This window comes from Eucyclogobius newberryi, unplaced genomic scaffold, assembly GCF_026437365.1.
Source record: "Eucyclogobius newberryi isolate DKJ021-1_F unplaced genomic scaffold, fEucNew1.0.hap1 SCAF_17, whole genome shotgun sequence".
Classification (NCBI taxonomy): domain Eukaryota; kingdom Metazoa; phylum Chordata; class Actinopteri; order Gobiiformes; family Gobiidae; genus Eucyclogobius; species Eucyclogobius newberryi.
Genome location: NW_027315801.1, coordinates 26,885,566 through 26,912,513, shown reverse-complemented (window position 1 = coordinate 26,912,513; position 26,948 = coordinate 26,885,566). Strand labels below are relative to the sequence as shown.

General features: G+C 38.8%; 2 protein-coding genes across 2 annotated transcripts in view; one reads left to right on the top strand and one right to left on the bottom strand.

The window, feature by feature from the left end:
* The first annotated feature begins 2,038 nt into the window (after nt 1–2,038).
* LOC140363269 (poly(rC)-binding protein 4-like) lies at nt 2,039–20,068 on the top strand. Its single transcript, XM_072449742.1, has 13 exons — nt 2,039–2,270; nt 3,032–3,055; nt 4,605–4,637; nt 4,818–4,934; nt 8,401–8,532; nt 9,034–9,162; nt 10,044–10,118; nt 11,004–11,075; nt 13,130–13,171; nt 13,245–13,314; nt 14,219–14,268; nt 17,738–17,907; nt 18,840–20,068. Exons 1-13 carry the CDS (start codon nt 2,130–2,132, stop codon nt 19,180–19,182), a joined length of 1,398 nt encoding a protein of 465 aa, XP_072305843.1. The 5' UTR covers nt 2,039–2,129; the 3' UTR covers nt 19,183–20,068.
* A 416-nt stretch (nt 20,069–20,484) lies between these two features.
* Nucleotides 20,485–26,948, bottom strand: part of LOC140363268 (dedicator of cytokinesis protein 3-like) — a 56,233-nt gene continuing 49,769 nt past the window's right edge. The window contains exons 43-54 of the mRNA XM_072449741.1: nt 26,331–26,417; nt 26,054–26,233; nt 25,893–25,976; nt 25,374–25,505; nt 24,925–25,040; nt 24,697–24,832; nt 24,548–24,629; nt 24,352–24,464; nt 24,170–24,254; nt 23,983–24,099; nt 23,509–23,591; nt 20,485–22,955 (exon numbers count right to left, since the gene is read on the bottom strand). Coding sequence (XP_072305842.1) covers nt 22,326–22,955; nt 23,509–23,591; nt 23,983–24,099; nt 24,170–24,254; nt 24,352–24,464; nt 24,548–24,629; nt 24,697–24,832; nt 24,925–25,040; nt 25,374–25,505; nt 25,893–25,976; nt 26,054–26,233; nt 26,331–26,417 — 1,845 coding nt within the window. The 3' untranslated portion in view covers nt 20,485–22,325. The remainder of the gene's footprint in view (nt 22,956–23,508; nt 23,592–23,982; nt 24,100–24,169; nt 24,255–24,351; nt 24,465–24,547; nt 24,630–24,696; nt 24,833–24,924; nt 25,041–25,373; nt 25,506–25,892; nt 25,977–26,053; nt 26,234–26,330; nt 26,418–26,948) is intronic.

Sequence of the window (26,948 nt, the reverse complement as noted above, 5' to 3'; positions counted from 1 at the left end):
TTTATTCCGTGCCTTCACGACCTTCATTTCATTTTAGATTATATATATATAGTACCTTTTTAACTTCACCATTGATATCTTTCCCTTGCACTGGTCCTTGTCATTGCTCGTGTCTATCGTCTGTGGAGTTTATGATTGTTTTATACTAAACATCGCGTTGTTGTCCATAGCTATAAAATCTCTTATAGACTGGAAGGATACAGAGAGTGAGTTTTGTGGAGCGCCTGTTAAAAAGCATGTGTCCCGGGAGCACTGAGGCAGGACAGGACCAAGGTTACCCCCATCGGAGAACGTCCAGGGACAACGAGATGGACTCTCTCTCCCGGTCACACGGTTTTCTGTCATAGCTCTAGGGCTGGACAATTACAAACAGAAAATGTAATTTATGTTGGAAAACAGGAGAAGAATTGCAATAAATAGTGCTGTGCAATTATTCAAATTGATCAAGAGATAAAGATTCAAGATAATCTAAATCTAAATCTTTGACAGTATGTTTTGGAGCTGAGTTCAGGTTTGGAAGGGGGAAACTAGCATATTTCTTGTGTTAAATGGCACTGATTAAAGTCTGTTTTGTATATATTCATGAAATTAACGTTAAAAGCCAAATGTATTTGTTTTTGATTGAGAAAAAATTAATACATTTGAAAAATCAATATTAAGAGGTGAAAAAATCTTGAATTAAAAAAAATATATATATGATTCAGCCATAGCAAAAACTAAATAAAATTAATAAAAATAAAAAAAAGTATATTACACTGTTTAAATCTTTCTGGAATAGCTTTAGAACAATGTATTTATTTATTTAAAGTAAAAGATCATTGCAAGTTACTATTATTCTGTGTTAAAAACTGAATTAGGCTTATTTAGTATGCAGGGATTTACTATAGGACGACATCAAAGTTATGATCAAGTGTATTTTTATTCCACTCTGGTACAGGGAATTGTATTAAGTAGTAAGTATTTTCCTTGTATTGCATTCTAAATTTTAATCATGACACTTGGTAGCAGCCCAATTAGACATGCCTGCCGGTCATCACTGAAGTAATTACCTGGCACTATTCTTATTACAAATACTTGCACACTTGCATTGCTTATGCAAAACCAAACCATCGTTAAGCCCTGTGACGTCTTATGAAGGAAGCGCGGGAGCATCCAAACGTGTCGTAGCAAGTGTGTCTCAATATAAATAAATCAGAGAGAGAGAAAGAGCGAGAGCTGACCTTGGACACAGCACTGAAGCAATAAAGCTGCCTCTTCTAACACGCGGAACCTGCCTCGACTGAAATAACAGGCTTTTATTAAACATGATCCTCTGACACACATCACTGAACACACTCCAAGCTGCACTTACAAAAACATAGAGCACAGAACAGTCTCCAGGCTGCGGCGACATCCTCACGTGTTAGATTAGATACTGTTGCCGGATCACCAAAGAAATAATTGCCTCCAGAATTAGGTCAGAAAAGGTCAATACACCTATTTATAGACCAGTTAACAGTTACTTGATTACTAAATTAGTTGACGATTATCTAAATAATCCAGTTCCAATGAATTGGTTGCAGCTCTAAACAGTTGCTAAAACACTTTGATCCGAGATATTTCTCATATCAAAGCATTTTGTCTTTGGTCCTTAAATGCCTTCTCTTTTTTTTCTTTTTTTGTGAAATCAAAATATAGGAATAATTCATAAGTAACCTACTAAACTATATCATTTCACTTATTGTTTCTTTCCGCTGAGCGTCTAGTTGATTTGCTTAGCTTAATTAGGACTGGTGTTTTTGCTTTTCGTAAACTCTAAAATCTTTACAAATTTACAAATTATTGATTCTGATCCAGCATTTATTTTGCATCGGTTTCAAAAAGCTGCAATACAATATATGCATTTTAAAATGAAACCCTTAGAAATGATGTTAGGAGACTATTAGGAGACTGTCATAATGCTGACGGCGCTGCTCGTGAGACTCTGGTCGTTCACTCTTGATTAAATCTGCCTTCCATCCAAACATTGACGACAAAGCTACATCTTACTTTTTTCTGTCCATCGGTGCAGAAGTGTCGGGGACCACCAGAGGGCCAGTGCTGTCCCCTGTCTCCCAGCGTCGGTGCAGTGAAGGAGCAGTTTCCCCTGTATGAGCCCCTGTCGGCCTGCTGAAGGACCAGAGCAGAGCCTGTTGATGCGTCTCCCTGAGAACCTCTCCCTCAGGACTATGAACTGTGAGCAGGAATTTGGGGATGTCACCCTCACACTACGACTGCTCATGCACGGAAAGGTACAAACCTGCTGTTTACTGATGATGATGATGATGATGATGATGATGATAATAATAGTGTTTAGCAAAATACTTTTTCGTTTGATGTCCTCTTTTGAACACATTTTCAGAAACATACTTTGACCAATATTGTTTAGAGGTGAAACAAATTGAATTAAAAAACATGTTAACAAGTTATTTAATTCATTGAAAATTATTATTTAGATTCAATTTGATGTATTATTTATTTATTTAGCATCAGTATAAATTGTATTGTTGAATAACGATAAAAACAAATGTATACATCATTTCTTAATACCCTATGGAGTTCATGATGCTCACAAGGAATCAGAAGACATTTGACAGTGTATTGTAGCTTATCCCTCTTGTGTGTATATATATATATATATATATATATATATATATATATATATTTTCAACAACTACAACTACAACACAATATTTGCATATATAAAACAATGTAATATTTTCACCCTTCCAAGTATTTTGCAAAGATGTCTTCCTTGTTTTCATTGAGTTTGTCTTGACTTATTCTTCTAGATTTAGTCTTAGTTTAACATCTAATGATTTATAAAAACCTTTGGCTGAATCTTTTCATGCCACTTTGCACAAACCAATTGTACAAGCGAGTAATTATCAGTGCTATCAAATGCCCTACAACAAATAAAAACAATAAACTCATTGTGATTCTCCAGATGTGATGTGAATGTGTTTCATTCCTGATCTGACGCTTTATCTCCTTTCGTCTCTTTTTGTTGTAGGAAGTTGGCAGCATCATAGGAAAGGTGAGATCTATTTTCATATTTTTCCTCTAATACCTTCTTTTGTGTAATTATGAATACATTGCATCGCTCCTTCTTCAGATGTTATTTTGCAGCACCGTGACGTGTATCTAATGTATGCAAACAAGCCATTTTCCATCCCTTATGATGTGAATACATTTGCTTTGCATCACAATTCTCTTTTTGTAGAATAAGTGTGCGCACAAATATGCTATTGTTGTTCCGAATATCCCTAAAATGTAATCAGCTCAAAGATGCCCCACTCGATACCCCGACCCTTCTCCCATAATGCAATCTCAAACAGAAAGGGACCATTAGCTCTGGGCTCTTGTTGAAACTGAAGACATATTAGTGAGGTCGTCTCGTGGGATGTTTTAGTGTTTTAAAGATGGACAGAGAGGATCCTGTGCTGCTTTTAAGGTCTACACTATGAACGTCTGTAGAGCAAGCTAATGAAAGTATTGGCAGCCACAGGCAAAATAATGCAAACGATAGCAAAAGGAACTTGTGAAATTGTATTAGGTATACAATATTATTATTCTATTCATTTCATGGTACGACATATATTTTGCGATATTGTGGAGATTATATGGCTGCAACTATCTATCACTTTATTTTATTCATTAGTTTATATATTCTCCACAAAGAAGCCTTCAGTAACTATATTTCAACCTTTATTTCAATGTATTTTAAAAGTGTCAATGTTAAATAGAAATAATTGTTTGAGTCGACTAAATTAAATATGAATCGCTCACTTATAAAATCATTGTAAGTTGCAGCATATTTATGTAAAATATATATATATATATATATATATATATATATATAAAAGTGCTTAAGAACTGCAATTTCTTCATGTTGTCTGCACTGAAATGGAGCAAAGGATCATGGGCTACATGTAGTTTCCTCAGTTTTCTTTAGCTGTGTCTGTGACATAATTACAACGTGTCGGCAACTGCCATTTTAGCTTTTGATATATTGTGACAGCCCCCGATACAATTGCGAGACTTGTGACAATATAGATGAGACTTAAAGTGTAGGTAAATAAGAAAGCCAACAAATATAGAGAATAAATCAGCAAAAATGATTTAGCAACCAGTAAAGAAAAAGTCATAGATATCCACTTCAACCTCAAGCGCTTACTGACTTCACAAGAAAAGTCAGAGTGGTCCCAAAATAACATGTTTTTGTGAGTTGTTACAAATGACACTAGTATTGTCATTCAGTGTTTGGTGGTTTGGCAAGCAGAGAGAAAGCTTTAAAAGAGTTTATACTGTGCTTTTGGATAAACCGTAATGCTAACCACAAATAGCTCAGATTGTATCATCAGGAAGTCAAGTTTCATGGCTGTTTGTGTCCCTGCTAAATTAATGTGTATCATCATCATTCATATGCAATACATCAAAATAATCTGAGTAAAAAGTGTACGATGTGATTCATAACAAGATATTATGTTATGAAATGTCAAACTGCTATCCTAGGAAAGGGACGTTGTTGGCATTGCTTTTGAAAAATGGCATTGATTATTTGTCCTTCATGTTTTCTCTTTCAGAAAGGAGAAACTGTGAAGAGAATACGAGAAGAGGTACAGTGTGTTCTGCTCCGTGCTATGACTTGAAATGAATACTGTACGTTTTTTTTGCTTTGCTACATCTACTTTTGTCCATGTAACTATTTTTTTTACTTTCGTCTTTTACAATATGTGATTTTATAAACATATTTGAAATACTTTTGACTGAACCAGCTTTAACCTTTGCCCCCACAGAGCAGTGCGAGGGTGAACATCTCAGAGGGGACGTGTCCAGAGAGGATCATCACCATCACTGGCTCCACTGACAGCGTCTTCAGGGCCTTCACTATGATCACATACAAGCTGGAGGAGGTGAGGCACATTTAGGAAAATCTGGTAAACATGTTGTGGTCAATGTTGGATTGTGACTATGGTGAAGAGACCTTCACCTAGGCCTTTACAGATTAGAGTTATTACCTCCTGGGAGCTCGTTTTGTTATTAAGACTGTGCTTAGTCCTTGAAAAAGGCCTTGCTTTTTACTGGTGCAGGGCATGTTTCGTCATAGATTTATTTGCCACCTTGAACATTAGTTGACTATGTAAGATAAGCCACGAGGCATGTTGAGATTAACATCGGTGCAACAGTAGGGGTGGGCAATAGGCAAAATGAAATTAAATAAATAAAAATCATATCACAGTTTTTTTTAGAGCTGAGATCACAATTTCTAGAGGCAACTAAGGTCATCTGTTGCTTCATAAAGTTGACACTTCACTGTAATTGGGTAGTTGGTTAAATCGACCTGTCACTCACTCAGAGCCTGACAGAGCCTGACCATCGATTAAACAGAAACACTGAATGACCGTGGCATTAAAACAGCAGATCACACCATCGGATCACCAACGATTTTGCATCATCCTATTGCACTTTTCACATTATTTGGAATTAGGTATCTGCCAATCTGATTAGTCTAGTCATAACCATGGACCATGGATAATTCTATTATTAATATCTTTATTTATTAATATTGAACAGTAAGATTTAAGTTCTAATACTAATAGAAGTGGTATTAGGCAATAGTTGCAGTAGTAACAACAATGTGAAATGGCCAAAATATTGAAATATCCATTAAATGTAACACTATATATATATATATATATATATATATATATATATATATATATATATATATATATATATATATATATATATAGTTTCCATAGTGATGCACCAGCTGATCCTCTGAGAGTAGAGTACAGCGAACAATGAGTTATTGTACAGTGGCACGGTTAATGGAAAACAATGTGGTGTAATTTACTTTTGAGCCGATTACACACTGCATTTGTCTCTGTGTGTTTTATGATTCACTAAAGTCATTACACTGAGTTCAATCATTATGTCACTCTGGTTTATGGAGGACGCTCTACCTGAAACTATCCGTGATGAATTGTCCAAGGTGTTCAAAAATATATAAAGAAGAATCCAAATAGCCAGTATGATATGACTAGAAGAAATGAACAAAACACAGGAAGCAAAGTTGTGAATTTAAAGTTTATTGAGAACTAATTAATAATTGCATAATAGTAACTTAATCATCTACAAAACTACCGTAGTCTAAGCCTAGTCTGACATACATCTGACCACACACTATTAAAGTACATTTGTATCCTCCAGGAGTTTTATTGTTGTATTTTAAGTAAGGTTGTCGAAAATTAGATACTAAACAATGGTAAAACTAGTATTGAAATACTCATTTGAGAAAAAAATCACCTTAATAATACAACCTTGACCTTTTGTGAATGGTTTTAAAATTATGTTGAGCTTTATCACAACGTATACATAAGAACAATGTTTAAATTAAAAAAGGAAGTTGAATTGTCTGTCTATTGTCTAAAATATTTACCTTTGCAAAGAGCATTTTAAATTATCATTGTGTATATTCCTTGTACTGAAATTAAGTTTGAAATTTTAGTATCGTAAACAGTACTTTAAACTCATAAAGACAAAATGTTTCTTTATTATAGGAAACAGGATCCAGGCTACATTTCTCTCAGTGCTGGATTATGATAAAAAATAATTATATATATATATATATATATATATATCAAATCAAATCATCAAATCAATTTATTTTTGTAAGACCCAAAATCACAACAACAGTTGCCTCTGAGGGCCACAGGGAGAAATGAATCAATATATATATATATATATATATATATATATATATATATATATATATATATATATATATATATATATATATATATATATATATATATATATATATATATATATATATATACATTCTACTGCAAGAGTCTTTAAACTGAACTCTATTACTCAGCATTAAGGTTGATGACAGGAGAAGGATACAGAACTCACCACTGTCAATTATATTCTGAAGTAGAATGGTAATCATTGGATGTGAGAAGAGAACAGCGCTGCATTTTGTTCATTTATACGGCTCTCACTGGGATTTTGCCTGATTATTTATCAAGTTTGCTGAATGTCAGATCAAGTATTCGTCAATTAAGATCACAGGACATTTTTTTTTTACATTCTCACTGAATTAATCAGGAGCCAGGGAAAATCATTTCAGCAACATTGCTCCCGTCTTGTGGAACGAAACTCAAAGACGTTTTAAATTAAATGTTTTTCATGCCTTTTAATGATTCAAGCTACTGCTCCTGCTTTGCATGATTTCATCCCATTTTGTATTTGTAAGTGTGTTTTTAGGTATTTGTTAATGTTATTGATAGTTTTATTGGATGTTTCATGTGCATTTTTTCAGAATATCATGCGTTTCTTTTTTTAAATTTGTGTTTTGTATTTGACATGGTACCAATGGAAAGGATCCTCTCTTTTGGTTTTCCCCTTTATAAATAAGTAAATACAACTGTTGACCTGATGTCTATGTGCTTGTGAGTTCCGTCCGTGTAGAGTCTGAACCGTGAAGCAGTAGAAACAGCTTGGCAGATTTACATTTCAAAGCCTCGTTCAGACTCACTGTTGATTAATTAAAAAGGTTTCCTCCTCCCATAGAGCGGATGCACCTCCTCCACCTGCAATGCAAAAAAAGCTTTCACTTCTACAAGAGTTTACTGGATTTGCTGCTCATTGTGTGGTGTCATGTATCGGCAGTTTCATCTTCTAAATTGCAGCGTGATCATCAACGATTCTTAGCCGTCGCTTTCGTTCAGATGAGCGCTCCACAGAGAATATTTATGAGTAGCCTGCATGTTCAGAGAGTGGTATTTTCTCACGTGTCTTTAGTTGGTATTCATAATATGCATTGAAATACTGTAAAGGTGCCCACCACGAGCGAAGCAGAGGTGAGACGCAGATGTATAAACACGAGGAAGTTAATATTCTTTACCTGCAAGTACTGTGAATAAAATAACCCTTTCAATCTGTGATGTTTTCTCTTTAATTTTAGTCTTTGCCACATTGGTTTGCCCTTTTCTTTTGCATAATTTACTTTGATTGTTCACCTGCAAAGCTGCGCACAATCAGAATGAAATCAGATTACTCACATCAGATAACTGATAATGCAATCTGATAATGCTGATGATCAGATTCTTGGTTTGCACGCCAACATAGCCAGGGTTGCATATTTATAGTAGTATTAGTAGCATCAATAGCTGCAGAAATACTGGAAAAGATCTACAGTATCAGTAGTGAAAGATGCTGGTTTTTATCTGACGCATACAACATTCTCTCTGCCTGAACCAAACGCTCTGAAACTACCCATCAACATACAATATTGATTCATCTAATACTTGTTTATGACAGCATAAAACAAAGGTATTATCGACCCATTCTCTTTTATATCTCTTTCAGGACCTGGCGGCGTTAGTTGCCAACGGCACCATCAGCACCAAACCTCCGGTCACTCTGCGCCTGGTCATCCCTGCCAGTCAGTGTGGCTCTCTTATTGGGAAGGGAGGAGCCAAAATCAAGGAGATCAGAGAGGTCAGAGGTCAAAAAGCAAGATTCTTGAAGATATAATAGAAAAACTGAAAAACAAAAAGAACCAATTCAAAGTAGTAACGTGAGAGCAGACATGGAACGGCACTCGCCAAGACCAGCAAAAGCAAAACCTCGGTGCACAAACTACAGTTGTGGCAACCAGGTCACTATTTGGACATTCTTTAGACACTGGATTAAACGCTGGTTTAAACTTCTCTATAGTTGTACACACCTTAATACCTTACCTTAATAGTACCAATGACATACTGACAAGGACATTCAATGCATTTGTTTGGCCCTGCTTCATGATTGTTTTATTACCAGTGGGCACATTGTGTTCTGCCATAATTTAAGTAAAGTAAGTGTTGCAGGTCAGTAAATGATCCCCTCTTTATACATATCTAAAGTGAACTTGTTTTTAGACAGTGACATACAAGCTCCAGAGCATGCTTATGTCTTGCCTTATCTTTATAACTTATCTTTTGTTGAATCTTCCTTCCCCAGAGCACCGGAGCTCAGATCCAGGTGGCGGGGGACCTTCTGCCCAACTCAACCGAGCGAGGGGTGACAATATCAGGCAGCCAGGACTCTGTTATCCAGTGTGTCAAACTCATCTGTAATGTCATCCTGGAGGTGAGAATATCTGCAGACCTTGAAATCTTCATCAGTACATAACTTTGATGAAAATGAAAATTCTCTACGCTATATCAATTTGGTATCACACATAGTTGCTATGGACACAGGCCCACATTGGTAACCTTAACTTCAAAGGATGGCTCACTCGTTTCACTATTTCAACATAAAAGGTGCATCTACAGGCAGAGAGCTGAAGAGTACAGTTCCTTTAAGACCCAAACTTCATCTTATGCAATAGTTGTAGCAGCACTGGCTTTACAACAACAGAATTCATGTTCAAAATGACCCTGTCAAAGTGTAATTTTGGTTTCATGCTTGGACTTGTAACTGACTAATTGCAAATTTGATTAAGTTTTCAGGGCTCACTTCAAAGGATTTCATTAGGAATCAGCCCCAGCGGCTTATGCTTTTGGCTTAGCAGTGTAAATTATGCAAAAAACTGTGCAACTTTTCTCCATGTGCCTTGAGACATTATAACTCGTTCATTTGTTACGACCAACTCTAACCCATTTATAAACTAAAATGTAAAATTATGTAATATGCCAAATACAAAAAACTTTGGACATGTTGGATACACATTGAGTATTGGAGAAGAAAATGTGTAAGTGCAATCTGCAAATAAAGATTAGTGCCCGTTTGGCTTTTGGCTAATCTATCCAAGAGGCAATTTCCTGCAAGTCCACATCCTATCAGCTACAATATCAACAAAGCGATCGCACTACTTTTCAATTATTAAAACACTAGCTAATGTTATCTGGGAAAATAAGGACGGCCATTATGTTTCACCATTAGATGCTTAGTGCCTCATTATTGATACTTAAACTCACTGAAGAGAATACAGATGATTCTATTACAGTGATAATCTTTTCACTTCTCAGTCTCCACCGAAAGGAGCCACCATCCCGTACCGACCGAGCCCTTCACCTGCTGCCTACCTCATCGCCGGCAACCAGGTGAGAATTACATGTCAAAATAACATGTGGCTACAAGTTTGTGGATTCCTGGAGAATAAAGGCAATAAACACCCTGTAAAGTGTTGATTAAAACTGCATGTTGTTTAGGGTCTGTTTGCTTTTATTGGCTAAAATACAATTAAACTTGTTAATCTTGGGAGACTATTACCATCTAATTAATCTGCTGAGAAAAACATGTTTAACAATGGGACAAATAAATCATGCAGCTTCCCTCAAACACGCTACAAAGACATTTATTTAATCGTTTAAAAGTATGCATGTGATGATAAAATGGCTTTTTTCAATCAAAAATGTTTGCATCATTCAATTAGTATAGGTTAAAAATATATCTGATACAAAGGTGTACATTTCAATGACTACAGGTTAAAACATATATCCAATATGCAGGCGGATACATACTGTGAGAGGAATTAGTGAAAATGATGCAGGTGAGTCATCGCCTGCAGTGGAAGTCAGAGGATGCAGTATTGAGTGTGACTTTCAGGCCAGAATAAAGAGAAAATTGCATAACGTTGTGTCTGAAACCTTTGTACCGTGCCAAGAAACATAATTGGCTCTGTAAATGTAAACTCAGTGGGCTGTTTTTAAATAGAAAGATATAAAGAAATTACGGTAGTGGGGAGAATCAGGACATGACATCTTTTCAAACAATTTAGGGTCTAAATTTGGACTTAATGTGCTCTAAAGTGGCAATAATGAATGCTTCAAATGTATCTGATGAATTCACAAAACAATAAACCTGACGAAGAAGTAGCCTAATTCAAACCCTGGACTAACTCATTGCACAAATCACCATCTTGCACATGCAGTACACCAGAGCTTGAAGAAACCAAAATGTTTACCCTTGTTCATCTGTGTTTGTAGATGTTTGAAGCGCCAGACTACTCTCCACACCCGCTCTACTCGGTTGCACAAGGAGCTCTGGACCTCCAGCAGGTACGTAGACCCCCAAATCTGTGTAACGACTCCAAAAATAACTGCACCCACTGTAGACAGGGGATTGGAAGAGCCAGGTGTGGGCTGGAGAATGTGAAAGCAGCGGTTCAGTCTGTCCAAATTTACTCCGAGCATCAGCCTCCTCTGGCACAGGCCTTAACAACAACAGCTGAGCGTAAGCCCCGGCCATTGTTCTGGGGCGTCAGATGAGCTGTGCCCCGTAAAGCGACACCATTATCCCACACACATTGTTCTTTTTTAGACCGGCTACGCAAATATTAAAGCTTTAGAAACATAACTCCATCAAAAGACAGCAGAAGACATCAAAGCAGCTCTCAAAATTATTATTGTTACTATTAAAAAATTAGATGTAGGTATTTGTGTAAGTAGGTGGTGGACCCTCTACCAGAAAAGTTTCATTGTGCACCTTTAATCATATATAAAATCATATTGCGTTTAGGCCAGCCAACTGAGCTATAGTTCAAAGTACAGATGCCAAGGTTATTAAATTAAGCAATAATCGTGATTATTCAGGTCACAATAATCTACAAGAGAAAACATAATAATAATCATGAGAATCATAGGCAGCAACATTGAGTATTTTTAGTTTGTTTAATGTTTACTCCAATAAAGTAAAAATATATATAATTATTTATCTGTTTATGTGACAATATCATTACTTTTTCATTCAGTAAGTTTTATTTCATTAAGCTAGACTTGCGAAAGAAAGCAAATTCCGTATTTCACATTTGTTTGGTCAAAGCGTCGACGATATTGTGACATCCTTTGTCCAAATCCTGCATAAACGGATTGGGTTGTGGTAAAATCAGGAACTAAAATGAAATCAAGGCTAAAAAGAAAATAAACCAGGGGTAGTGGAGAAAAACATTGGAAACACTAACTCAATGAATCTGAAACCAAATAAAACTCCAGAATGACTTTAAATGTTAGATTAACTTTGCTGCTGCTCTTAGTCCATGTCCGTCCTCATTTTAAGCAGTTCAGATGTGGAGTATTGATGCACATACTATATATTGACTGGCGGAGCTCCTCCCAGCTTTATGAGGGGCCATTGGGATGGTAACTGGAGACAAGCGGCTGGCATCACGAGGACTCTAGTTAAGCTAAGCGCTGTCTGCTCCAGAGCGGCCCAACAGGGGAAGGGCTGCTCAGCAGCTCAGCTGCCTGCAATAACAAACAAAACGGAGTTGGGAGGCTCATTGTAAATAATAACAGATGTCCTTTATCGTGAATTAAGACGTTATATTCATAGTTGAACTTTAAAACCCTTTATATGCGTTTATTGCCAAAATTGTGTTGGTGCGTGGGAAACGTCAAGGGAAGTTTTGCAGTTTTAATTTACAGTTTCAAACCGTGATGTTGGAACATAATAGTCAGTCTTTGTCTAGCGTATTGATTTAGCTTAGAGTTTCGTGCCAGGTGTCTCTATTTAAAGGGGAATTATTATGAGAAATGAACTTTTACGAGCTTTTAACCATGTTACAACGGTGCCCCTGCATCATTAGCTTGCTCAGAGTTGTATTTTTTCTTTATTTAACCTTTATTTTGATAGATTCAAGTATGTATCAGAAATCCTGCATTGTTCTGAATTCATTCTCGAGTGCTCAGAACATTGCTGTCTTCACCTGCTTTTCTGCTGCTACGGTAAAATCTGCAGTTTTGAACAGGAAAACAATGGACATATTTCTACCTGCAGAGACTTAAATGTACGATATACAGTATAAAGATGAGAAGCAGCGCAGGATATGATATGAATCTTCCCCGGGAGGCCATCTTTATTAAACCATCTTCTTTATTTCCGAGACACCGTTGGTTTCCTTCTCCTTGTTCAACTGTTTAACTTGTAGATTCATTTATTGTAGAATTGTTATTTATCTCTCAACATATGTGTGCAGTGGAACCTCTTACCCATAATCCTATGGAAGTGGCCTGTTTATTGACTCACAGCCACTTTCATTATTAGTTCACAGATTTTTTGTCACTGCCAGTGTTTTATTGCAGTAATTTTCCTAATGCGGTGGACTTTCTTTCAGGCCTACGCTCTGCAGAACCACTATGGGATCCCACAGTCTGAGGTAGGACCCAGATCCTCTCTGTGTTCATGTGCTTCCTGGCTTTTTCCTGATGTTTTCACTGTGTGCTCCACAGCTGGCTAAATTACATCAACTCTCACTGCAGCAGGGCCTTAGTCCAGTGTCCCAGGCCTCCATTATGCCCGGTATGTGCTCAAGTGTAAGAAAATAAGCACTCTATAGAACAGTACGTTTGTTAAAAAATATCAAGCCTGTAAGTGCTCTCCGTCTTGGTTGGTGAAGAGTGTTGCGGCGTTGCACTGGTTGTTACCATTTCAGTGTTGTGCATTTGCCGCCTCCAGCATGTGCCGAATGTCTCCACCCTCTCTCTACATTTTACACTACAGTTGTCTATTAAAGAAAAATATTTTGGAAAAAATGAAGCCTGCTAAATTACATGGAAATCTTTTAGAGCAGCGGTTCTCAAACCTTTTACATCAAGTACTGGACCACCAAAGAACAGATTTGACTTTCCGAGTGCCACCAGATCAAAATCAGATTCATTACAGGACTATTTCTGGTCTAAATTAGGGCCAAACCAGGTCTTGAGTGGGAATACACCATTGCCACAGTAGTTTTAACGAAGAAAATACTCAAGGAAGAGTGCAAATGTGAATACATTGTGCGCTAGATTAGAGTAAACAGTAAAACTGTTGAGGAATCCCCATACCTCCAGAAGAAGCAACCACACAGTTTGAGAAACTGTTTTATTCAGCAAAGAAAGGAAACCACAAGACGCTGCTATCAGTTGAATTGTGTACCACATTCAAACTAAAATGAAACTGTCATGTAGTGTATGTTGCCTTAGGTTTTTCCTGTAGGCATGAATGTAAAGACTCTGATTAGTGAGTCTTCTGCTGCTTTATATTCTCAAGAAGTAGAGCAAAAATTATAATGATAAAAGAGTTAAATACCTGCCACTTCAGGATGCAAGAAATTGGTTATGGTTAGAACTGAAAAAAGCTGTTTTGCTGCATCGTATATGTATCTCCCAACAGTAATTTCAACCCTTGTAAAATATTTTCTTGACCTTGCTTTGTCTTATTACAGGGTTGGACACAAACTCTCAGACGTCTCAGGAGTTTCTCATACCCAATGATGTAAGTTGGCACAATTTTGCATTTCATACACTTTCACTGATCGACAAAAGTGCCGGTATCTTTGTGTTTTTAGTCGTTTAGCTAAAGTATAGATGCTTGGGCAAAGTTGTGTCGACTGCAACAGCGTCTCATGAGTGCTCGGTAAATCCTCTCATGTTTCTGACCTATTTAGAGCTGTCTTCTGTCAAAACAGCCAATACCAAAACACAGTGATCCTGGTGGAAGCCTCGTCGCGCTGATGTGATGTTTCCCCAATCTGCGCCCTACAGGAGCCTCTGACATCTCTCACTTATCACGACTCAAAATGCATACAGTCTGCACAGAGGAGTATCAGTACTAACATAATCTAGAGTCACCTCTGAGAAATAGATTCACTCGAACTATCCAATTCGTTGGGTGTGAAGATGTAATAGAATAGTATTTTAATCAGCTGAAATCTCTTGGCGTATTTGTTGCTCTGTTTGCTGTATGTTTGATGCATGACCCGGCACTGGCCTCGAGCAGAGTATCTGACACGCTTCAAGGCTTTTTTCTGAGAACAGGCCAACATGCACAAATAAATGTACACACAGAGAGAGGGAGAAGGAGAAAGAAAGGGAAAGAGAAAGGGACAAGGAGAGCAAAAGAGACTGTGAGAGAAATGGAGGGTGAGAGAGAGAGACTGCGAAAATGAAAGAAACAGAAAGAGAGAGAAAAAGACACATTGGAGAAAATAGAGTAAGAGAGAGAGAGACGGATGAAGAAAAAGAGAGCAAATGATACAGAGAAAGACAGACACAAAAGAGAGAGACAAATGGAGAAAAAGAGAACGAACGAGAGGGATTGACAAAAAGAGAAATTGAGGGGGAAATAGAGGGAGCGAGTCCTTGCTGTGTGGCACAGTGCCTGAGAGGAATGGGCAGTGGGCGCTGTAGTGACAGGGACAGCTGTAGCTCGCACTATTGTTCCAGAAGAGAGCACTTAGCCCTGAGCCCGGCCCACTGCCCCCAGGCCTCACTCGGTGGCTCTACACACCAGCGCTGCTCAGGCACTTTCACAAACTGCTTACCCCAGTCAGCGTTATAGGTGCGCTGCACGGAGAGGATTTAGCCAGGAGAAAAATGTCTGCCTCCTCACCATCTCATCCCTCTTCCTGTGTCCTTCTAAAGCTCTGGCTCAGCACAAACAGCACATATAGGCTACTTATGCTCCAGGTCCAGAGCAGCTCAGCAGTACTTTTATTAGAAAACAGCATAAACCAGCTAAATTAGAACTATTATAGTATGGTAAATATATGTATATTACGGGCAACAATCTGACAACAAATATTTCACAACCAAAGCTCACTTATTATTGGCCTATAGTGGGGCTTATTTTTATAAAATATTAATCTGGTAGTTAAAATCATTTGTGATTGAATAAAGTGTGTAGATGGAGTCAGTAATCCATAAACAATAAATAAAATCTGCATTTAAACAGTTGAAGCTTTAACTCGCCTACCCTTCACCTCAGTAAAAAGACCTTATAATGTTAAGTAACACTTTATGATAATAAGGCATGTTTACAAAGCATTTATAAATGGTTCTTAATCATTAACTAATCATTGATAAAAAAATAAACAACTCATTTACAAATGTTTAATTATCATGTTACCTAACGTTATGATTAGGGATGTCACAGTATCCAATTTTTGTGTTACGGTTGTTGTGACCAAGCAACAGTGAAATCTTTAATTTTCTTTCAATCTCAGGATCTACCATGTTCCTATTCCTCAAGTTTGGTACCAGCTTTACAAAATGTAACTTTCTGAACAACAAAACAATGTTAAATGTGACAAAAACAGCCAAATAAAAATCTATTTACATTTAGGCCTATTTTTGGGTTCTTTAAATCATATTGTGACCTGAATAATCACAATTATCAAACACAGAAGAACACACCCTTATAACAATTGCAAAAGTCATAAAGAAGTACTGTTTGAAACACTTTTTTCCCCTTAATTGTGACGACTCAACGGTAGATAAACACTGGGCCGAGCTCCTCCGCAGAGACAGCGCAGACAGGTGACAGCTGGAGTAGAAAGCCCTGCGTCGATATGTGTGATCCGCGCTGGCCATTGTCTGCGGAGTTACTGCTGGCTCTGCTCCTGTATCAACTGCTCTGATAATAATAGCCCCGGAGCAGCAGGTCACTGTAACAAATCAGCCCCGGTCTCCAAAAGAAGCCTCGACTCGGCACAGGAATGCGGGCACATGTTGCGTGTTGGCCGCATGCGTCACCGCTCAGAGCTGCCACACATGCCCTGGTAGTTCATCACTGTCACCCGCCACTGCAGTCTTGATAGCATAACCCCGACACCTCCACTCCAGCCCTGTTAAAGATCCGCTGTCACCAGTTTGAGCCGAGGTCCTCTAATGAAAACAAAGCAGAGATGATAATGTTATTTTAAATGCACCAGACTGGAGCCAGTAGGCCTGTTTGCGCTACATATATACACGCTATTTCCCCATCATGATTTCCATTAGCGCAGAGAGGCCTCTAGCCGTGTGAGTGTGTGTGTTTGGGAAGTGATTTGTTTGGGAAGTCATCACGGCGTTCGCAGATCGATATCCTTTTAGCCGTTCGGATAAATGAAGGCAAATGCGCTCGTCTGTTTCTCCAATGTTCACACAGACCAATTAGTGGAGTCAGGAAGAGCCGCTGACATGATTTATGGCCGAGGCGAACAATGCGATATTCAAACTGCACTGTCTCCTGCTGTAGTCGCTTCGCCTCCGTCAACGTCGTCCATCCCCATCCGCGCAAAGGATTTATTGAGCCCTGTGATTCTACAGCATCTGATTTCTTGTGGCTTGTTCTTCATCACTTTATGTCCTCAGTTTAATTTTATTGTCCTTAATTGGAAGTTTAAAGCTTTTCTGTGTAACTCTGGATTTGACTGTCCTTAGACGTATTTAGTGTTTGGTACGACAGGGTTTGTTTTGGTTATAGTCATAGCTGAAACCTTTTGGTCTGTATTTATCAGGTTAAAGTGCATATGACAGGTTTTTCCTATTTATTGTTTTGTTTGGTGAAATAAAAACTGGTAAATATCTGTCATAGTTTTACATCTGTGAAGTTGCAGTTTCTGGAGAAAAATAAAAGTTGCAGGAGGTTTAAAAACTCTCCCACTGTCATCAATAAGCAATTTATACCCAAAATAACAACAAAACAAACAACATAAAGGTGTCATCAGGTATTTGTATTTGCCATAACTATTGTATAATTCATATAGATTTTGGCTCTTGTTTACAATATGGTTGCTAGGTTACAGTTGTGGAATCACCTGTTAGAAACATCCGTGTCAAATACGGGAAAACATTTGTAAAATCTTAAATATAATAATGTTTTCTGCATTTTGGTGAAATTTGTAGTATAACCTATGATATGCACTTTAAGTCCTGTATTTTCCGAGTCGTGATTAAGTCCTGATTTGTACTTTCCCTCGCAGCTGATTGGCTCCATCATTGGTCGGCAGGGGACCAAAATCAACGAGATTCGACAGGTCTCTGGGGCCCAAATCAAGATTGGGAGCCAACTGGACGGGACCACTGACCGCCACGTTACTATCACAGGAACACCAGTCAGTATCAACCTGGCCCAGTACCTGATCACGTCCTGGTAAGAGATGCAATATTGTGTGCAGCCAATAACAAAAAACACCAAGAGTCTAATAGGTGTAGTTCAGGTATTTTTGAGGTATTTAGAATGCATGGATCAATACATTACATAATCGCAAGTAAGCACAGAGCAGTGGGCATAGCTAGGTGGTAGGTGAAAACGTCAATTTGATTTTGAGCAAGTTGATAATGAGGGAAAACCATTATAACGTGATTAAAAGCTCATAATACTGTATGTCCCCTTTAAATTGTAGTTCATATAATATACTGTAACTGTTTTTCTGTGGTTTAGCCCTTGTGAGTATCAGATGTTTCCTGATTTAGCCTTTGTCTTGTTCCTAGTATTACCACATTTCTTCCTGGTAAGGCCCAGAGGCATCTACAGTCAATATAATGAATAGCCACAGGGCTGCCGGAAGGAAATGTATTGTTTTAAAAGGGTCGAAGATCACACTACAGAGTGATGTGTGATAATGAGGTGTATCCGAGAGCTGCTGGTAATTGGCCGCAAAGGGAATAAGGCTTGTAATACTTAATAGGTGCATATCAATACATGAAAAGTTAATTTCAAAAAGTCAAAAAAATATGTCGGCACTAAGACGTCCAGCCACAAGGGGTCAACATTTTTAATCCTTGAAAAAGTGATGTTTGGAAGCACCACCAAGTAAGATAATTTAAAAAAAATATATGTCAAGTTAATATGCACAATGGTTTGGTTGTCACAAATCCAAAGAAGCAAAACATATATATAACTTAAGAGATTTGTATGTATTTAGAGATATATTCATGCATAATAATTTGAATAAAATGGTAAAAATTACTTTGTAACGTTTATCATTTCAGTATTTATTGAATAGTTGCCTTCTCCAAACCGTATAACGTTTTCTGACACTGCCTTCGCTCTCTCTCTCCTCTCTCTGTCCTGCCCCACAGTTTAGAGACGGCCAAGTCCACCGCGCAGGCCGCCAGTATGTCCGCTCCAGTCGACCTCAACATGCCCTTTGCTCAGTCCGCCTCTCCGGCCACTTCCCCCGCACCCTCCCTGGCTACAATGGGTGCCCTGACGCCTGCTCACGTCCTGGGTAATCCTTATGGTGCTACGCTCCCCCTGTCTGGTCTGCTGGGGGTCAAATCTTTCCCGTTTCTGACTCTATCCAACCCTGGTTCAAACGTGGCTGTGACTGCTGCGCCCTCCACTATTGCAGCGTATACAACCAAGATCTCCACGGCTAACTGCATCAAGAAGCCAGAGAGGCAGAAGTTTGCTCCGTACTGAAGCTCAACGAGAGCTTCTCCAACCTCACATAGCCATAGCCGCTGGCACAAACTATTCAACTTTTATTTACAAAGAAAAGACCAATGACGATGAAATAAAAAAAAAAAACATATTTATGAATTGAAATTATTTTGAAGCTTCCAACAAAGGCGGACTTGTCGCTGTTATGACATTTTTGGCTCGTTTGGTTGTATTGCTTCTTGGCTCACCACCAAATCTTTTTTTTTCTTCTCCTTCTGTCAAATGCCCTTCCTGGTGCACCATTCTTCATTTATACCCGCTTGGAAACAGAACAATGGTTTAAGACTCTTTTCGTGGAAGTTCTAAAAAAAAAAAAAAGAGTTGGACTTTTTTTGCAGTCATGTTTGGATTATTCAAAATCCAATCCAAAAGTGTCTCAACAAACACTCTGTTTCCTAGTGTGCAGTGGTTTTCATATTGTTTAGGTCTGTCTTTCTCTTTTTAACACTTGATTGCCGTCATAAAGCAATCCTTTCCTTTTATCCAAGCTTGGGATCGACAAAAGAGTACATTTGTGACTTCTTGTTGCTGGATATTATTTCTGAGGACTAAAATGCATCTGGGGGGCTCATTCAAACATGTTATAATTATATCTGTCTAAAGGCACTGGTCAACTATACTGATCCTGTATCTGTAAATTAAACTCATACAAACTACTTTACTGTACAATGCCTTTGTATGTTATGTTTGCTTGATAAGGTTTATAAATATTTGTGATTGTCTAGGGGATTTTTTTTAATAATTTGAGAGTAATGAGACTGTACTTGACTGTTATGTGTTCAATTCACTGTAAAATTTGATTTTAAATGTTCAGCTAATTCTTAATGTGTAATGTTTTGTTTATTAAACCATTTTGTTTCCTGAACTTTTTCCAACTTTTGATTTGGGGTTGCCACTGTGAGAATTGCATTGTCATTTTGCTGTCAGGTTGGTGTGCCAGATGCCTTTTCAGTTGCACAAACCATAGACTGGTGAAGTGAAGTATGGCTGAAGGACAGACCCTTCAGTGGTGGGCCCTGGTCACTGGGGTCACAGTTCTTCCATGTGTTATAGTTGTAGTATACGAGGTTTCAAAGATTAATAATTAGCACAGGCAGATAGAAATCAAAATATGGTTTTACCAAGGTTGTTTTCTAAAGATTTTTGCAGCAACATGACCTCTCCCTATTTTTTATCGCATGTTAAAGTAACTAAAAATGAAAACGCAACTGTCTATGGCCCTATTTATTCTTCAGCAAAGGGCGCCCTCTGCTGTCTCAATAAACAAACAATGAGACAGTGTGCTGATAAAAGATTGTCTTTAATGTTTGGTATTGTTAATGAGTTCCATACCACAGCAGTTATGGGAGTAGGAAAACCACTATTACAACCAAACACTGTTTGATCATGCTAACACCATATGTACAGGAAAGCACATTGAAAAGTGTATAAAGGATGTCTATGAGTAGAACAGTGGAGACAGCCACAGCCAGATGGATTTGTCCTTTTTCCAAACACCAATTATAGATATTTATCAATTACATTAATCTCTGGATTACATGTATATACACAAAACAACAATAACGCTTTTGGGGCATTGGCAATAATTCTCAAAAATATTTCACAATACTGCAGTATGTACAATAACAGATTTACAAAAATTCTATTGTACCTATTTTGTGAGTATCTCTTCACCATAAGCATTCCTAAATACTCACTAATCTATATACACTCTATCCTCATTCTGTCAAAGTACAGCAGCCTTTGCAGTACCTTCTACTCTGTCTGAGATATGTCACGCACTGATGACCCTACATACAAAAATAGATGTTGTCTAGTCAGCTGACAACTTGATGTACAGTAACACAAAGCATCCACCTGCAGGAAAACAACTGTAAAATATTAGCTATATCCTTCCAGCTTGTTCTGCATCGACGAGCATACCGCACTACCATCTCACTGAAGTAAAACCATGCACTCAATCTGGGCTTTTGCAAACACGTAATTAATTTCCACATAAACAAAAGTGACTGAAAATCGCTGCAGGCAGAAGGAGAAATATCAGCACAACAAATCAAATAACAATCTGTAACAAAAGCAGAACAAAACCATAGAGAAATTTAAGTAGGTAGATTGATTTTTTTCCTCCATAAGAAGTACTGTTGTCGAATGTCCAGGTGAAAGGTGAAGCTGCGTGGCGTGCACTTAAGGCAGGTAGTAGGCATGTCTGACACTGGCCCGCGCCTGTCCAGGGATAGCCCTCACTGTTACGCAGCCGAGAGGAAAGCTGAAGAACGATGAAAAAAGCAGAAACAGATGTGGTGTTGGTGTCCCGCAGGTGGTAAAGGTTTGAGTCCTCCTGTGAGATCTTCTTTATGTTCAAGCTGTAACAATCATTACTCTGTCCACTCCTCCAGTCCACTTTACCTGCATCAATCTTCTGTCTCACAAAAGGAACAAATACACACTTCTACAGAGACTTAAAGCACTTGAACAAAATCCAGTTTTGCATCTTGTGCAATATAAATAACATCTCATCTAAATACATTCATATTGTGCCCATACACCTTGTATGGATGAATATTCACCAGTGACTGAAGTGTCCCAGGACCTGAAGGTTATGAAGCTGGCGGCATCAGAGTGCACCACTGATATGACTCACTATTAAGGAGCACTTAACAGTGTTTTAAAAACATCATGGAGATACTCTTTTGAAAACACTACAATGTACCAAATTTATCAAAATAAGGATATTATATACTTTAAATGTAGCTTTAAGCACAAAAGTCACTGGACTGTAGAAAGAGCCATCTGTGTCGCATTGTGGTGCAAAATGACAAAGCCAAATGAAGAGCGGTCACAGCTGCACCAACAATGGTGAGTATGGTCATATAGTCATCTTTCACAAAACGGTGGAGAGTTATCTCAAATGGAAAACATGCTCACAAACTAGTTGTACAGTTGTGTACAATCATGTTCAAGTCTGAACAGTCAGTGTCTTCATCAACACATAAACTCACTGGAGCAAAAGTTGATGCTCTTATTTAGGGCTGTTTCTTTCCTTCATCTGCACCGACACAACTGGTTCTGCCTGTGTCACTGCAGATAAAGGAATGAAAACAAGACTCAGACTTTTAGCCCCATCACTGTGCCTCCTCGTGCTCCTCGCTGATGCACGTCTCCCACGCATGTTTGACCCCATCATCCCTGTGGCCATGGGGCGAGTGGAAGATTCGTCTGGGCAGTGGGATGGGCTGAGGGGCCAGCTCCTCCTCTGGGATGCACCCCTCTCTCAGGTAAGGTTTGGGTGGGACAGCTGGGGGAGGCTGAGGTCTGCGGTAGGGGATGTGATGCGGTCCATGGGGTGTGGGGTGGTGGTGAGAGGGCGGAGGTCCGTGCGAGTGCCCCATATCCAGTCCCATGTGAGGGTGAGCGTGAGGGTGAGCGTGGGGGTGCTGATGGGTGTGCTGGTGGGACGTGGGGCTTCGGTAGTGGAAGGGTCGCACTGGGTCCACAGGCTCAAGCTCTGATCCACCATAGTGTATGTGGAGGTATGGGGAGGACATGTACTCGTCCGGGGGAGACCACAGGTGACTGGGGAGGGGCTCCAGTGCGTCATTTCTGATAGGACCAGGCTCTGGATACTGGCCCCCGAAGTTACTCTCACTCAGGGAGGACACGCCGCTGCTTGCACTGCCTGATAACGTGGAGTTACTGCCCCCTAGTGCCGATTGGGGACTGGTGGGCGAACCGGGAATCGGGTGGAGAGGAGACTGGAATGAGGGGAGATAGGAAGTTTTAGTTTTTCCGTAAAGACAAGCAAAACACTGGGGGTAATGTTTGAGTTCCTAATGTCTTGCAGTGTAACAAAGGACACTTGGAACCCTATAAATGGGCCACTGGTAAAGATAGTCTACATTATATTTCTAGTTCAGTAATTTTCCTGACAGCCTAATTGGATGCCAGTGTTTGTCAGTATGTATGGAGGAGGTCTTTGTCTTATTTGTCTTATGAGTGGGAGCGTTCAATAACTACAGAATGATTATAGTGGCAAACAAAAATGCCTGATTTTTTTCATACAACATATCAATCAAGCATCAATCAATCCTAACAAATGAGGCCTGAAAGACAAGAAATGCAGAAGTAACCTATACTGTGTATGTATAGCGTGAAGATTTTGTTCATATTTTATATTACTCTTTACAATAATAGTTTTAAAACAGTGTGTTGCTTAAAGACTGTTAAAAAGAAAATATTGTGCTGTCACTCTAACATGGAGGGGCAGGTTACAGTTTGCATTTTGTTGATGAAAGACTGAAGTGGTACCTTTCTGAGAGAGCGCACTGGCAGAGCAGGAGGGGGCTCAGTGCTCTGGTGGTGAAATGCATCGCAGTGCATCAGGAAGTGCCCTAAAGGACAGTGCATGTTAATGATACTGTAAACACACCAGATAGTAGCCAGGGGCTCATTTTAATCTATTGTCCCGCATTCAACCTCACAACACTTTTCCACACTATCATATACTAGAATACATGGAAGTGTCTTGCCCAAGGACACAACAACTGTATGCACTACAGCCTCCCTGTGGCACTGGGCATCCTAGTGGTCTCCCATCCAAATACTTACAAGAACCATCCCTGCTTTGCTTATGATATCTGACCAGGCAGTATAGTATACATAATCTTACAGATTGACTAAATACCAACCCTAAACCTAGAGCAGAACCAAGAATACACACACAGAACAGGAAAACAGGACAAAATCATTTGACACACATGAGAGAACATGGTCTAAACTTGCCTTGTGGGAAGGATCTTGGAGGAGCTGGGGGCATTATGGTCCCTCCAGTTGAAGGGGGCATGTAGGACTCTCTGTTGTCTCCATCCAAACTCCAGCTGTTCTGTGTATTTGTAAATACTGGACAAAAGACAAGTACATCAAATCAGGACTGTAATTTTGCCTTTGTGTTGGTATGATGAAGGCTTACCTTTCTCTTGTAGGTTCATATGAGGGTCGGCGCAGGGCTTACAGGGACTAACTTGCTGAATTAAGGCACGCTGCATGTGGTTGTTCTGCAAAAAAACATCTAATTAGCTGATTCTAAAGGTAGCCTTCTAAATACAGTGCATGTGATTATACAGTTATTATATGCTCGGGTCTAATTGATACCTGTCCATTCTCTGCCATGTTGTAGTACATGTTGTTCGCCCTCTCACGGTGAGACGGCAGCAGCATCATCACTTCTCGGTTATGTTTGGCTTTGTCCGGCAGAGATGGAGAACCTACACACAGGGTCAGAAAGTCAATTCAATCTTCAATACCGCCTTAATAAGAGCTGGAATAGTGATTTTGTTTAGCTGTTTACCTCTGGCACTGGAAGGTGCAGAGTTAATAATCTGAGAAGAGTTGGAGCGAATTGAGCTCAGACTCGAGGAGGAAGGGCTCGGCTAGAAAGAAAATACAATTTTTAATAGAAAAACTGTATACAAAGGTGAATGATATTTCTAAACTGACCTGCATGTGCATGGCCTCCTCTGGGTGCTCCCCCATCAGGCCGTCTGTCATGATGACGAGGTTTCCTGCCTCACTGGACGTGTGGGAGGACAGCGAGGATGAGGAGTGGCGGATAGAGCCTTGAAGATTCAAAGGGCTGCAAAACAAAAGCATCATTACAGTTTTCAAATATTACAAAACATCATCATTTATATTTTTGGATTGGTTGTGATTGTGTGTTAGTAAGACCTGTGTCTGTGCATTAGTCTGATGCTTTCTGGACTCATGTGGCTGTGGGTTGACAGAGCTCCTCTAGGAGAGTTCACTCCGGTGCAGCCTGCAGGTCCAAACCGGTCCACGCCCTGCTGGGACACAAATGTATGCAACAGTCAATACAACATTTTTTACAATTAGATTAGAATACCCTTGCCAAGGGTGACTGGAGACTTGGTCAGCATAAATGGGAATATTTGGCAGGGTACACTCAGTGGCCCGATACGCTTTAGGCAAATTCACTATTACAGTTAAAAACAGCATTTTAGGGTATGTTCACACTTGTTTGAGCCCAGTTTAGACTGGATTTGGTCCTGTTCTGGTCCTGGTTTAGCTCTAGATTATTATAATCTAGTTTATTAGATTATAATGATCTAAAAAACTAAATTGCATTATGGAAAAATTGTTGTTAAAGGATTAGAAACAGAAGAAAAACTCACATGGTGTAAGCTTGTCCTCATCATGTGGAACTGGTCCACTAGTTTCTTGTGCAGTGGACGCATTTCTGGATGCACAAGCTTTTCATGGACAGCCAAGCCAACCCCGAGAATGTGGACCTAGTACGAGGAAAAATATTGTAAATATATTGTAAATAATACACTCATGAAGTTAATTAAGCATGGGAATGACTTAACACTAGGGGGCAGACAATTATCTGCTCTGCTGGAGTGTCCAAAATATGGATGTCAAGATTATTAGGTTAACTGATAATTGTGTTCAGGTCACAACACAATCATAAGAAATAAAAATGAGTAAGATTTAGTCTATACTTCAAGCTATAATAATAATAATAATAATAATAATAATAATAATAATAATAATAATAATAATAATAATAATAATAATAATAATAATATATCTAGTACATTTTCTACCCAGAAATGGTGCTAAAACAATGATCAAATTTGACAGTTAAAAGGTTGTAGTATATTTTTAGTACAGACCTGTTCTTGCATCAGATCTTTCAGCTGAGTGACTCTCTCTGTGTCCTCTGGATGACAGCTGATGTAGTCCTTATCAAAGAACGCCTGTCAAGTTCAAATATTGACAGTGTAAGCAAATCATTAAATAAACACATCTCTTTTACAGTAACGACATCATTTACCTCCTGATATCTAGCGATGCCTCCGTTGACAGCCGCGTCGATGACCCCGTTGAGGAGCATGCTGAGAGGGTTGATGTTGCCATGATGCTGCCTGTGCTGGTACTGGCTTATGAGAGTCCGAAGCTCTTGAGTCTTATTCTCCACCACATAAAGGGCATTCTCCAACGGGCTCACCTCCACCTGGAAAAATACATAATCATTTAGCCATAACAACAACAAAAAACGATAATTTAATCCAGAGACAACCAGATGAACTATGATTCATTATTTGATTTACCACTTCTCTTCTCTCCACCTCGGCCCAGCGGGAGATGCCAGGCAGAGGACGGGAAAGTATCAGCGTTGTCCTTTCGATCCAGAGACTCTGTAAAACAAAACCGTTTGAGTTTGGGACCATGAAGCATTGTTATCGGTGTCTACATCAGAGAAAAGAAGGAAAAGTTGAAGAAAAAACTAAAAATTAAAAAATAGATAATAATTCATGGGTTCTTATCGGAGAATATTCAGATCTGTTATTACATCAGTTTACCTTGTTTCTGACTAATACCCTGCTGCACAGGGAGACAGTGCTGTAAGGCATTGAAATGGAAAGGCTTGGTTTTAAATGAGTGAGTCATTTGTCCTAGGAAAACCGTAATTTCTAGTTCTCAAAACAAAAATAATTATTCTCTGCTGTGGTAAAGCTGGTGAGATAAATAGCACTTGAACAGCACCCTGAATACATGATTATAGCCCCAGACCCATTTTTGGCCTTGTGGACTATTATGTCACTGGGTGCTTTTGTCCTAACTTTAACACCATTCCCAATGAGGTGCATTTTTATTTATGCAGTTATTGTTGTTTTATTATGGGTTAATCATAAGATAAAGGAGAATATAATGTGTTGAAAATTGTT